Raw genomic sequence first — 15,070 nt, 5'->3', positions numbered from 1 at the left:
GGGCTGCATCATTCAGAAGAACTGGTCTGGGAAGGCTGAACCGAAATGAGACAGTCTGGCCTATGGAGTATTTCCACCCTGTCACCAGCTGTGCCTGCCATTACCAATGCATCACAAAGCGCTGCTCATGTCGCCTAGCAACCTTGACAAAACACAAAAGCTTGGGGTTTTAAGGACCTTGGTTTTTTTTTTTTTAAAGGTTGTACCATTAAATCTTCGAATGAGTAGAAACCTATTGCCTACATTTAAAAATGTGAGGCCGGGAACACACTGGCTGCGTGGCGTGGCGACTGTGGAAGGTCTTGGTTTTAATTTCGGCGCCCATGTTAACGTATTAGAGCGGACACGATGCCTGCGTCTCTAGAGGTTCAGCATCTTGCTCATTTTTAACACGTGAATCATGCAGCTCCCAACAAAAATAGACGGAGAAAATACCAGAATATTGACACCTTTCACTACAGTGTCAGCGACTAGGCTGAATCTGAAAATGTCAGACATGAAACTAAAATTACCGCCACACGGTCGCTCAGACTAGTTTCAGGTTACATCCCTGTTTATCCAGAATCATATAAAATATTAATCATTAGTGTGCAATTTTGTGTAGTCTTGAGTTATGGCTTGACCTTTAACCTTTGACCTTCTTATGAGTTTATCCTTGAGTCCAAGTGAAAATCCCTCAAGGCATAACTGAGATATTGCATTCACAAGGCCAAAAATTTATTTTGTGAGGTCACTGTGACCTTGACCTTTGACCTTTGACCTTTGACCACCAAACCACCTGTAAACTCTACATAGAAAGATAGAGCTGGCAGCAGCAGCAACACAGCAGCAGACACGCAGCCGGTGTGAACACATACGTGGGCGTGAGCTGCGGCAGAACAGCGACACAGCCGGCGTAATCCTCGCGCTCTCTTTCAGCGTTGTTTGCTGCCATTATTTTCAATGAATCCTGGGGTAAGTTAGGCCGCGAAGGATCCACCCATGGAGACTTTGTTGCCCAGGAAAAGAAGGCTGCATTTTTCCGCCACTTTTGAGGGAGCCTTTGAAATGAGACGGCCCAGTCGCATTCAAATGCAGCTTCTGAAAGATGCAGCGCCTGAACTGGGACACAGCGACTGTGTGAGGTGAAAGGGACAGATGGGATGTGCTGTTCTAAAATCAACTGGAAGTTAGTTATTGTACTCTGGCTGCTGATTTGTCCTGTTAATCAGCTGTCAGCAGCTGGACCAGCAGCAGTGGCTCTGACACACACTGATCATGGAGGCCGTTCAGGTGCTTTAAAATCATTAGCATCTGGTTGTTGTAATTAGTATCAAAATTCCTCCTCAGAGTCAAATCTGAACACACGTACATGATACTTTGATTCTTACATATGATTAGTTTCAGTGCGGCTCACACTCTCCGAGGACGTCGTTATCTCCGATGTCCGTGTGTGTGATTGTGTGAGTGGAGACAGGTGTGTTGGACTCGGAGCAGAACTCCACCAGCTGCAACCAGTTCCATAATCAAGACCTATATAAATACTCAGCCCTGCCACTTCCACTCTGCCAGATCGTAGACTCTGCTTCCCGTCAGCGTCGCTACGCTTTGAGCCAAATTTGTTACCAGTGTCGCGTCTCAGCATTCAGCTTGTTGCCTGTTTCCCCCAGTACTCATCCTGCTCTCTGTCTCCCTTACAGTCCTGTCTGTTCTGACTCCCTCTCTCCTCTGGCCAGCCCTGCTTCTCTGCCCTGGGACTCTACTCTGTCCCCATCGGATCCCACTCCAGACCTGATACCTCAGCCGCTAATTGCCCCTGCTATTGAATCCTTCAAATGTTAGCTCCTGAGTCTTCGTGTGTAGCTGCGACCTGCGTTTATTTCCGTGTTGTTTGGACCTGGACACCTGCCTGCTAACTTGTTATCTCATATGCCAGTGAGCCTGTTTATTCCTCATTAAAAGCCACTTCACTGCCTCATCCTGTCTGTGCATATGGGTCCACCTTTGCCACTGCTGCTGCTTCCAGTAGCTGTAACGCGCTCAGTACACGCCACATAACCACAACATCCATGGTTCGAACGGGGCCAGGGGCTTCTGATGCATGTCATACCCCCTCCCTCTCTCCCACTGTTTCCTGTCTGACTCTTCACTCTTAACTATCAACATAAACACAATGCAGAAAACATAAACTAGGATAAATAAATGCATGGATAAATAACCTGACTGGCAAAATATCAATAAATAAAAGGCCACTTTTGAATATCATGGTTATATTTGAATTTTATCAAGCAATATAAAAAGAAATTACCCTGGGAAGATGTCAACAACAACTGACTGCATTATTTGTGAGCAGACTTATAAAACTTATCTTATTAAAAACAAAAAAGTATTTATTAAGTTTGTCTACTCACAAGTTTGTTAACAAGAACACCCATGTTAATGGATCGGAGCGCGTGACACATGCATCTCCAAGCAAATGTCTAGGCTGAATCTGAATATGTCACAGACATAAAAAAATATAAACCATATTAGCCATTTTAAATAAATCAGAAATGAATTTATAATGAGAAGAAATCGGGGCATTCAAGTAGCCTGCAAACTCAATGTATAAAGATCTGGCAATAGCAGCAACGCAGCAGACACACAGTCGGTGTGAACAGGCATGCGAGTCGCAGCAGTTCAACACAATGCAACTCAATTGATTGAACAATTATGAATTGCTGTCTTATTGTCGCTCAGAAAAAAAGCCCAGTTGGATGTTTTACATCTGTTTTACAGAGTTTACAGAGTATTTGTTAGTTGAGATTCAAAATTCAACTTCTTCCACTAACCCTCAACTTAACCCTGTATTCGAAAACTAAGATTAGTGAAATGTTCAAATACTCTGTAGGCGGACTAATCAGATATAATCCTAAAATTATTCAGCTCTTATAATAATTACATTTCCCTTTAAGAGGTGACATACTGTTTTCACTTCAATTTAAGTAAAAGTAAGTACAATTTTGATGGAAAAGCAAGTTATCTGTCCTATTAATCCCTCTGGAAACCAAAATGAAGTGTAACTGTACAAAAACTTTTCTATCCCGACTTCAACTCTCTTCACTTTAATTGGAAGAAGGTCAGAAAATTATCTTGGACGAGACGTCGCTGGCTTAGAAGAAAAATGGCAGAAAGGACGACATTAAGTAAAAGATGACAGGAACACTGGCCATCAATGCCACTCGGTTCCCTTGATCATCCACAGGAGGAGTAGCTGGTGTGTCCTTTTGAATGTAATAAAGGACACACATACCAAATCTCAAGGTACAACAGAGAAGGAATTGATTAATACCGGCCTCTAAAACACACCGGTGCACTCCATCCAACAACAGTGGCAAACAAACACAGACAAGCCAGAGCAGTGTTGCTCAGGGAGTTATCATGCCAGCACACTAACCTCCTTCTGGATAACTAAAAGATGATTTATAGTACAATGTCCAACTATGACAATAACGTCTAATAATCCAATTTGATTACATATTCTTCATAGCAACCAGGAGCCATTATGTAAATTGCTAATTTGGTCTAATTTTTGTTTTATATGCAACAGGCCACAGGAGTAAGGCCTAATTTAATTGAATTTACCAACATTATAAGTCACACAGCAACACAGGACATAGACGTTTTCCATCTATCATTTGCACTAAAATAACTGTGTGATTACAAACAGTGAAATTTAGTTTTTTTGTAAGGCAATTAAACTGGCCTCATTAGAGGTATTGTTGGATTATTTCCTATAATCTGTGCAGGTGCAGTTGGAAATAGTAGCTGATCTATCATTGCACAGGCAGGTGAAATCCATGACTGAATGTTTGATGAGGCACTTTGCAGCCCTGCAGGAGTCTCCTCTGCCTGACTGCTGCTGCGAAAATCCTGACAGTACCTGCGGGTCAAAAAGGTCTGAGAAGTCTTCTGCCCTCTGGTGCAAAAACAAACAGTGTTTATGCTGTTATGCAGCCTAATGTTTGTTTCCTGAGTGTTGAGTATTAGACAGTAAATACAAGAACAACAAAGTCATTCAAAGTCATTTCTGCTACTTTACGGTGATTGGCAGCTCGATGCCTGATGCTGCATCCCTCTAATGAGATGAAACCCAATCTGCAGGTACTGCAAGCCGCCATGGAGTATTTGCCGACAGTGTTAGGCCCCTGCGTGGCAAGAGCGTGCATTTATGTATGGCTGCAGGGCTGAGGTGGGAGGCAGTGCATACCATTATCGCACATATGTGTAGATAAAGAAAATGCGTATGCGTATCCAGCATACATGCAGCAATTTTCATCTTTCATGTTGTACTGTGTGTTTATTCCTGGTGAGTTGTTGAGTAACTCACTCTGGGTGAACCGCGGAGGGTTGTCGTTGACGTCGGTGAGCCTGACGGTGATGGTGGTGGTGCCTGATAATCCACCCAGGTGGCCCCCCATGTCCTTGGCCTGAAGCACCACCAGGTACTGGTCCTGGGTCTCTCTGTCCATGTCAGGCACAGCTGTACGCAGAATACCTGCAGCAGACACACACACACACACACACACAGACACAGAGTAGCATCAGGGTGGCCATGAAGCATTTAAAGCAAGGATAATAAAGTTTTTAATGTGGCGAAATGGCAGCAAAATGACCATAATAAATCTATGCATGACTAAAAGGGTTTTTTGATCAATATTTATGACTCGTGATTACCAGGCTCTGAACCTTCTGGCTTCCAAAATATACTTTCTGGCCTGTGCTCTGTTTTTGGAACAAAAGCTCCCGGCACACTGGGATCTGGTCCAGCTCTATTCACATTTCTAACAACAGAGTTATCTTGAAAAGATACAAGAGTGGTATCACAGTTTGTTTAGCTATTTATCAGACATTTGAGGTACCATTCTCTAATAAGGCAAGCTGTTTACAAGCTGCAACTGAAGGCATTCCTAATGTTTAATAAATCATTTATTGCCCTGAGGATCAGTAACAATAATGATTTTAGGTCTAGCCTGCTTTGTCTCTCAATCCAGAAATGCAAAGTACAGTTAATTTATTAACACATTTTATAATTTAAATCTTTATTAATGACATACTAACGTATATAACATCAGACCTGAGGGCTGATTATAAAGAAAGTGGTGGATTTAATCTTAATAGACGCCATCGCTTATTATGATATGACCACCCATTATTAGCTTAGAAAGTTATGGCCCATTATTAAAGACTGCAGTTACACATGTGAGTAAGTCATTAATAAAAGGTTATGGGTTTCTTGTTTCCAATAGGCCATTTAATGTTAATGCATTGTTATTTAATAGAGTTTGTTCCAGATGCTCTGCAGCTGTTTTCTAGAAGGCAACTGGTCCATTAGAGGAGTCGTGTCGATGGATTAAAGAGACACAAAGGACACAGTGAGGTTTGCTGCGGCCATATGTATTTTCACAAACCGGGAAACCCGACGTTGTTCTTGCTAATGGCTTGTTAGAGACGGTGACAGACCAGTAAATCAGCTGGGCCAATATGTCAGCTGATATTGTCCTATTGCAGATATATCAGCATCTGTCAGCCATTATGTAACGAGACGTTGCAGCACAGAAATGCCACAGACATATTTAACTTGATTTAGAAACAGCCTTTCCATTATGTAATTTGGCCACACAAGAGCATCTTACACTGTCAGATGTCCTATTCAATAGGAAAAGGAAAAAATAATCTAAGAGATCCTAATAATTATGATGTGTTTAACATATAAATATATATATGAGATATATATATAGAAGCATATAATTATTTTATTTTTGCATTTTCTTCTCAAATACTTTATCTGTATCAGCCTCAGAGAGCCAGTATCAGTTCAGCTATAATTACTGATTTATGAAGTAATAATAAATCATTTAGTAGCCATCAGTGAATCCATTAGTTACAACCCTTTATAAAGTGTGTCTGGTTAGAATGTGGTGCCCACTTCTATTAGATACTGAACTCCTTGTTACTGAAGTAATAGGGTTTATAGTTATTTAGGTAATTAATCTAATTAGGCTGTATGCTGCACCGTGAAGCTGTCAGCAGCTGCTTGATCATCATCAAACGCAAAAGGTCATCAGGCGGTTGCTGTGTGAAAAGTCCAGACAGTGGCTTCAGTTTTAGTGATGAAAATATTGACACTCTAATTGATTAAGTTCTAAGATCAAACCTATTGGTCAACATCAAACCTCAGAGTCACCAGGCTGAAGAGAAACCCGACAGCTTTTCTGACATTTTGGAGACATTCAGTTTCCATGTGGCAGCGACGATGTGTCACTTCATGTCCCATTAACGCCGCACAGAAACACATACACACACACACACACACACACACACACACACAAACACAAACACAAGTGTGTGAGGAGGCTCACATGGAAAAAATAAATCAGCGCACGGCGACAGGTGGACATGCTGACAGAGCGTAAAATCTCGTTCTGTATCTCACACTCTTTAACGGCGCACACCAAGACGCATCATTTACACGCATTCAACATCGATCACCTCCTCTGTGGAAATGGCCTCATTCTGCTACATATGATTGGATGTTGCACATCAAGTGCTGGCTGCTTTCACCCGGCATCAGCCAAAACACCGGCCTGGATGACTTGGCAGCTCAAGGTGAATCACATTCAACATGGGGCTGTTCTGAATGCTAACGAAGCGGCAGGAATACGTCGAGGTTTCTGAGCGGAATTCGTAAGCAAAACAAACTGCATGTATGAGCGAATGCGCTCGGCTGCAAGTGAACATTTTGAATAAGACCTTTGGTGATGGAGCTGATGAGAAACAGGGTGATTGAAAAAGGGAGATAGAGAGAGCGGAGAGACGAGGGGAGAAGAGAGCGGACATGCTCAGAATACTAAAGCTCATCTAATAGCATAGTGTCACGGTTAATACACGCTGGGTGGAATTAGTCTTATATTCCCCAATTAACATTTCAAAAAAGCGCCGTTGCCTGTTGCAGAGGTCCTCACATGTCAGAGCATTCAATTACTAGACGTTGACATCCAATGAGCAAAACACAAGTATCGGCCACCTGTGACCCATGTGGGGAAAATAAACGCTCACAAGCAGGAAAAAAAAAAACTGCAGCAGCCACATTGTGAGCTAAAGTTTCTCTGCGCCTGCTGTCAATCAAAACAGCTTCTAAAGCGTTACGTAGTTTGAACTCCATTTCTGAATCAACTGAGCTATCATTTCCCCCAAAGGTATGATGCTAAAAAAGTATTCATAATGGAATAAATATACATATATATATATATATACACACACACACACACACACACACACACACACACACAGAGCACCCTCCACCCTCTCCATCCGCTGCACAATAAACTTTTTGCCCTTGGGTGACATGTGTGACACAGAGGCATATTGAGAACGCGCACAGCAGACAGGTCCTTTGAGCCCTCTGTAATCTGTCCTGTGTAATAGTTCACAAACCTTTGCTGACATCTCTCTTTGAACACGTCTTTCTGTTTTTGCTTCATCCAGAAATAATAACATTAGGCTGCTGCTGTGTTTTGTTCAGCGTACACAGGCCCTGGCAGCATGAATATATTTCTGCCAACTCATACTGGAGCGAACCAGGGAGGAGGAACACTGGGAGAGGGAGTGAGGGGGTGTGTGTGCGTGTGTGTGTGTGTGTGTGTGTGTGTGTGTGTGTTTAACAGGAAGGTGTCTGAGGGGGCACAAGAGGGAAAAGGGAAGTGGAAAAGATGGATGACTAAGTGTGACAAGAGAACTAGGGATGCACAGGAGGGGGGTGTTAGTTTGAATGTATGTATGTGTGTGTGTGTGTGTGTGCGCGCGTGTGTGTACGAGAGAGAGAGAGAGAGAGAGAGAGAGGAGAGAGAGAGAGAGAGAGACATGTTACTCTGGTTGTGCATACAGCTCCACACATTCTCAGATGTTTAACTCTACCTGTGTTTGTACACTCACACACACACACACACACACGTGTACTGTGCATACAAGTGTGTATGTGTGTCCCTTTGATCGTATCCATGCACACACACACACACACACGTTCAGCACTGTATGTGTGTGTCGTTCATGATACAGAGCTGAATTCACTTGTTTGCTTTTCACCATCTTGAGTATATTTGCTTTTCTGCAGAGTGTGTGTGTATTTGCTTTCCGACATCTGCGCAACTTTTACGTTTCTCCACCCATGTGAGTTGTGATGGGAACAAACACATATACACACACACACAATGATATATCTACACACTCACCTGTCTGGGGATCGACAGAGAAGTACTGTTGGCCCTGCACCAGTGTGTACACTAGCTTGGCGCTGTTCCCATAAGTCGGGTCATCAGCATCTGTTGCTGTCACCTGGATTATAGACGTGCCTGTAGGGAGGATAGACGGGGGAGGGAGGAGAGGAGATGAGGAAGATGAAGAAGAGGAGAGGGCAATAAGAAAAGAAAGAAATGATAAAAGAAGAAGGAGGGGGGGAGGAAAAGAAGACAGAGTCAAAACAAGGTGGAGCTGAAACTGAGTGAATAGAATAGAGCAGCACTTTAAGAGCATGAGAAAGCTTTATATCAAGGCAACCTCCGTCCTCCTCAAACACTCCTTTTTCAATCTCTTTCCGACGGCACTGTGACAAAATACTTTATCCCCCCCCACATCCCCCCTCCTCCTCCTCACTCACCTCCTCCCTCCTCTCTCCTGCTGCTCACCTTCCTCTTTCTTTCTCCCCCCTTGACTCCCTCTGTCTCACTTCATTTCTCTTCATCTCTGTCTCCAGCTCCTTCTCGTCTCCTCCCTGGTCCTCCCCTCTCACTCCCTTTAAACCTCCCCTCTACGGCTCATGGGGTGTCAATTGGGCAGTGGAATTTTTTATTTATTTATTTTTTGAATTTGCTGACAAAAAATTGAAATGTATAAATATATCAAAATCAGTGTATGTAGAGTCTCCATTGGATCTATATTTATAGACAAGTGCAGGGGGAGCGACGATTCCCAGCGGGACCCAAACTAGACAAGACAGGAGGAAGAAGGGGATTTGTGGGAGCAGCTGCTGCTTTATTTCTGATCAAAGCCATGACACTATCACTGTGAAAGATCGGGGGAGTGTGTGTGTGTGTGTGTGTGTAAATGTGTGTATGGGAATGTGTGTAAGGAGAGCGGGAGGGGGGGGGGGGGGGGCATGGCATCATCTCATTGCAGATCCATTACAGGTAGTTAAGAATCAGAGGAGTTATCAACAGATGGCAGGTGTAAAGTCTGCAAAGATTGTACCACAGAGAGTCTGAGAGGGAGCGACAGAGTTCCTGTGTGTGTGTGTGTGTGTGTGTGTGTGTGTGTGTGTGTGTGTGTGTTGTGTGTGTGTGTGTGTGTGCGCGCGCATGTGTGTGTGTGTACTTATCTCACAGAAATGACTGTCAACCTTACAAAAATAAGACACAAGCCGAAATAAACTGAAGTTGTTGTCAAGTCTCTCAGCATTCATAACAACAAACTGAGTGTGTTGTCTACGTGCTCTCCTGTCTTACAATGCGAGGCCCAAAGGAAATGAAGGAGCTGCTCACAGCTGCAAAAAATTAAAAGAAAGAAAAAAAAAAAAAAACACAACACGCAAATTGTAGACGGTAGCGAGACACCTCAGGGAAGATCTCAGAAAACAAGAAAACAAGAATTAAATTCGAATTAAATCTTAAATCTCTTGGCAAAGTTTAATCAGCTGTGGCAAAGTCGTAGTGATTGACAGCTGTTGGCTAAAAATTTCATGTTCAACTACACCAGAAAAAACAGCACAGTGTGACTATTGCTGCGCAGCACATGGGCGACTCTTAGTGATATGTGGAACTGAGACACAGTAAGACAGTGACACCCAGTGAAATCAGACACAGAGGAGAGGAGGCAGCTTGTTTTCAACCTGTTTTCAGATGTTTGGCCATTATTTCTAATCCATCCCCAGTTCTGATTTCTTTCTTCATTTCACACAATTTTCCAGCCAGCTTAAAAAAAAAAAAAAATCCAGTTACAGCACTTTCTGTTTTTATTTCAAAGAGCTCGCACACCACACCAGTTTCACTCACAGACTGGCATAAAACTACAAAGTCTGCTATTGAATCTCTTTATGTTTTAGCCTTTTCTCCCTCTCACTATATGCATTGTAGATAAGTGCAAAGGGACATGAGTAGATAAGTAGGCAGAAATGTTTCTTCTGACAGCCGTTAAAAGTAATCAGACACAGGGATCAAACGGTTTGGCTCTGAGGTTAATGTAACAAGTGCAAGGCAGAGGCAAATCTATTGGTATGCAGCCTGCCAGCCGTGGAATACAGCCAGTCACACTCCACAAGGATCAAATATCATCTGGAACACATGTTTTCAGCATAAGACATATTTCCTGTTGGGAAAAGGAGGAGAGATTATTCCTCTATTCATACTGTACTGTACACATATACACACACACACACATATATATATATATATATATATATATATATGTGTATGTGTACTGTCAAGGTTAAATTTTAAATGTGAGTCACTCTCCCTGAACGTAGCTTCACATCTGGCAAGATATTTATACCCAGTCAAGTGAAACCAACACAAAACGCTTTGCAGACACAACTTTCAAACGGGGAACTGGCTCAGTTCCAGCGCACGTTGCACCAGTGTCTCATCGCTGTAGATGAGACACCCCCCCCCCCCCCCCCCCCGCTCTCCCTCCCCCCTCCCCTTCCCTCCATCACCCTTAAATGTCTCATGTAACGAGTCTTTGATAGAATCCTCACCGCAGCACTATCTCCTCTGTCACGAGTGCTGCAAAGCGCCTTGGTAAATATTGAATTGTCAAGTAAATATTGAATCCATGATTGACTGAACAACTCAATCTGAACACTGAGCTGCTATGAGGAGCAGACACTCATCGGGCAGCTGATAGGATTACTAAACAGTGCCCGTCTCCATCAAACCCCTCTCCTTGGGCCGTGCTCTGCCAGGCTGCTGGCAGGGTCATTACTCTAATCTGAATTAAACAATTCAGCACAGGAGGAACTTTGATGTTTGGAAAAACCTTTACGAGGGGGATGGAGAGGACCCTCTGGCCAAATTTGCTCCACATTTTTAAAACTAACATTTCTAAACTAACCAGTTTAGGGGTGAATTATTTAAAGTAATACTGGTCTTTTCTGGCAAATTCTGGCAAATTCAAAAGTTTTCCTGAAAGCAATTCTCCTTGCTTTTAAAAGCAAGAGTGCTCTTCAAAGTAGAACTCATTTTCCAGGGGCAGAGCGGAGTTTAAATGGAGATTAGAGTACTTTTGTACATACAAACTGTTTCCTAGAGACACTCACTGGCAGCCATGCTCTGAATTACAATCTCAGACAGTAATTGTCACTCCAACATGTCACTGCAATATGAGCGCAACACCCCCAACCACCGCCACCTGCCCTTATCTCTGCTCTTACATCTTATTTCATTTCTATTCCAAGCACTCCTGTCACACTGAGCATGATCCTTCTGCAGTCACAGGAATATTATCAGGTCACTGTGGCTGTGACATGCACCTCTCTCGCCACCTTTTAAGTAAGAATGAATTTATTAAGAATGGCAGATCATTTTATCATCCACTATCATTCCTTATTTATATTATTTCTTATTTATATATATTTTTTTAAAAGGTCCCACATTTTACACACTGTTTTATTTGAAGTGTTGATCCATTAAATGATATATTTGTGGTTTTAAGAACCAAAAACCATCTCAATGTAGTTTTACATCTCCTCTCTCAGGCTTCTCTCTGGAGCTCTAAACGACAGGTCAGTCAGCCAATCAGAAGAGAGGAGGCTCTGAGAAACCAAATCCTGCAAGATGGTGGCTCCAGGTGGGCGGGGCTTGGGACATGGCTGAGAGCGGTGACTGCTTTGTTGTGACATCACAAAGTTAAAGAAGTCCTGACGGCTCATTTACAGGTTCAGTTTCTAAATACGGCTCTGTGTGCATTTCTCCGTGGATGGAGCACTTCTATACGTTAACAGTATTAATGTAGAACCTAAACCTGATCTATAATCAAAAAAAATGGAGATCTACCTTTACACAATATGGAACCTTTACGTTCTACAGCTTAAGTCTCCAGAATCAACTTTTGTTGGATAGTTTTTACCTTGGATGTCATGGTGGTTACATTTATTAATTTCGAAGAATCCGCCATTCCTGCTACAGTAAAAGAATTTCACAGTTTATTGCTTCACAAACCGAGGGCTCTATTTTCCTGACACTCGGCGCAGGTACAAACAAGAGGTGCGAGTGCAGTGCTGGCGCAGGGGTGTGTGTGTGTATGTGTGTGTGTGTCCCACTAATTTTGGTCCACGGTGCAATGTGGAAAAAGAGGCTCGAGCGATATGAATACGTTATTAGTGGGCGGAATAGATTATTTGCAGGTAGGAGCCGGGGCGGGTTTTCCGGTTACGGCCAATCATGTCGTGCTTCTCGTCCTGTTTAAAAGCAGGAAACAGTTTCCTGATGAGCTGAGAGGAAAAGTCCAGGCTGCTGAAAAAAAAAAAAACTGCTGCTGCTTTCTCTCTCCAGAAAAAGAGCTGAATGTACTCGACTCAAATGTGAACAGACAGCAACCCTAATAGGCAGATTATGTCTTCCTTTTCCATAGTACAATAAAAGCTGTTTTTATTTGTACTCTCTTTTGTATGCTAAAGTGATTAAATATGTTGGATCCAGTTAGTAATATCTCTATGATATACATTTATATGCACATAATCAAGCAACAACTGCAAATAACAGAGATAAAAACAATAGGCTGTTTAAGCCATTTACATGATTACATAACCTGAGCGCTCCCCATAATAAGAATAACCATATTATCATCATAATAACCCGCACTGTTTTGACCCGTGTATAATTACAAGCCGCACATCCCTTAAATTAGAGACTACAGATGGAACATACTGTCTGTACTGTCTGTCTCATTCCTGATGGCTACAGGTATTTCTTCAAGACAAGGGGGGGTGGGCCTCACACATCCTGCAAGCAGCTGTGCTAGTGGAGACAGTATTGTTAAAAAAATAAAAAATAAAAATCTCCCATTAATCTATCCATTACTGATTCTGTCTGCATTGCATTTAAATTATATTCCCATTTGATTTTTGGGGTTTGGGAGAAGTGCGTGAAGGAGCGTGCACATCCGCCAACTCCAGCCATGAAATTTTCTCTACGTGGTATGAGCAGGCGGAAACAGAGATGCAATTTCATGCTAAAAAGAGTAATAAAATTGAACAGCACCGCCTGACCTGGCTGCTCCCGACAGAAAGTGGAGAGCAAGTGCATTTGAGCACTCATATAAAACTTTTACAAAAACCATATAATGCACTTTTTAACATTAATTTTTGTTTTGTATATTGTGGTTTAGTGCTGTTTCTGTATCCCACTCTGATACACAACAGTGTTTTTTATGAGACTGCTGAGGAAAAGCATGTGACCTACATATAAAAGGAAGTATAGCAGAAAAGATGTCCTTCGGTTTGTCCTGCTTTTAGCTTACAACTGCACTGAAGAAACTATAGCTGGGTTTTACAATCTGAAAAAGGGCAACCAGGAATCCCCAGGTGCTTGTATTCTGACTCATGCTACATGAATATAAAGCTCTGTAGAATCAGCGCAGGTGGGGATATTTCACTTTCCTCCCTCCTGCTGTTGCAATCCGGTTTGCCAGATTTCTACCATTAATAAATGTTTGCAGAGTGGCTCTCAGAATACTCTGCCTTTGTAAAGCCTTGAGAAAAACACAGAAAAGATGAAAAGGACCTCTTATTAACATATCATATGGACATGCATCACCAAAGTGTTTATTCATTAGACCTACAGCAGGTTAAACTCTTTTTTTACTTAATTCTAGTACATTAAATGCTATAATTTGGCCCGAGGCACAAGGAGTGTCTCATTTTGAATGCAATATCAGCGCGGCTCATTAAAAATGAAACTGCCAGTGTAATACCACAGTATTGTGAGTGAATGCAAACCAGCCTGAATATTGGCCCATTCCATGTGAAATGAAATCTCACCTTGTGTGTAACCACAAGTCATGAAGGTGTTGATGAAAATGTACTTGATTGTGATAATTTACCACAGAGTTTAGCAATGAGGGAATAAAATGTATCACCTCTAATAGTATCTTAATAATTTGTTGTTGTTGCACATGAGAGGTCTTATTCTGTTTGTGTTCGCTGCTTTTACAACCCGTGAACCAATAACTTCAGCGGTTATGACTAATTAAGCAAGATCAAAAATTCACAGAACATCTTATGATATTACGTATTATGTATTATTATGTATTATACTGGAGTTTAACATCCTAAAAGTCAGTTAATCTGCTTCATCACGTTAGTACGTGTGTGTGTGTGTGTGTGTGTGTGTGTGTGTGTGTGTGTGTGTGTGGTTTGATCAGATTAGACTGACAGTGACGAGACGACCTACCAACTGTCACCAGATTCCCATTCAAATGTCTCTAAATCCTGACACGCAGAAGTATGTGACCAGAGTAGATTAGAGTGACGACATCTCCACTGAAACCATAAGGCCGGTGTTTTTTGTTTTGTTTTTCCAGCAATGGCGACAATGGAGACGCCGAACAGCTCCAAACACTGGGTGACCGGCAGCATCCGTGCTGCAGAGTTGTAGCGCCTTTAGTTTTGTAAGGTAAGAAGTTGACATCAGCCACAACTATCACAGGATATTAACACTATGTTTTACAGCGTTTGAGCTCCTTACCATCCAGCAGATTAACAGATTAACAGACTTTACTAGCTAGCTAATGTACGTGAAAACAGACCAGAGCTGAATGTTATTTCATCAACAGGATTAGTGTTGTGAAATGATTTAGGAAATATTAACAGCCGCCATATTACAGGGTATTTTATGGACGTTAAATTAGTATTAGAAACATGTCTGCTGCAGAGGCTTCATCGTAAGCCAGGTAAGGCTCCTGGCTTACGATGTTTAGTACGGAATAGCATTAGGAGCTTGGTAGCGTTGAAATAGCGATGTTCAGTCATGCGCAACATAATGTGATGGTGAGTGTTGGCTGG

General features: G+C 42.2%; 1 protein-coding gene across 1 annotated transcript in view; it reads right to left on the bottom strand.

The window, feature by feature from the left end:
• LOC130178997 (uncharacterized) overlaps positions 1 to 15,070 on the bottom strand; it is a 141,283-nt gene that overhangs the window by 52,606 nt on the left and 73,607 nt on the right. Inside the window, exons 4-5 of the mRNA XM_056391689.1 lie at positions 8,250 to 8,369; positions 4,349 to 4,516 (exon numbers count right to left, since the gene is read on the bottom strand). Coding sequence (XP_056247664.1) covers positions 4,349 to 4,516; positions 8,250 to 8,369 — 288 coding nt within the window. The remainder of the gene's footprint in view (positions 1 to 4,348; positions 4,517 to 8,249; positions 8,370 to 15,070) is intronic.

Source organism: Seriola aureovittata, chromosome 12 (genome assembly GCF_021018895.1).
Source record: "Seriola aureovittata isolate HTS-2021-v1 ecotype China chromosome 12, ASM2101889v1, whole genome shotgun sequence".
Taxonomy (NCBI): Eukaryota; Metazoa; Chordata; class Actinopteri; order Carangiformes; family Carangidae; genus Seriola; species Seriola aureovittata.
Note: the sequence above shows the minus strand (reverse complement) of the source record. Positions and strands in the feature narration are given on the sequence as shown.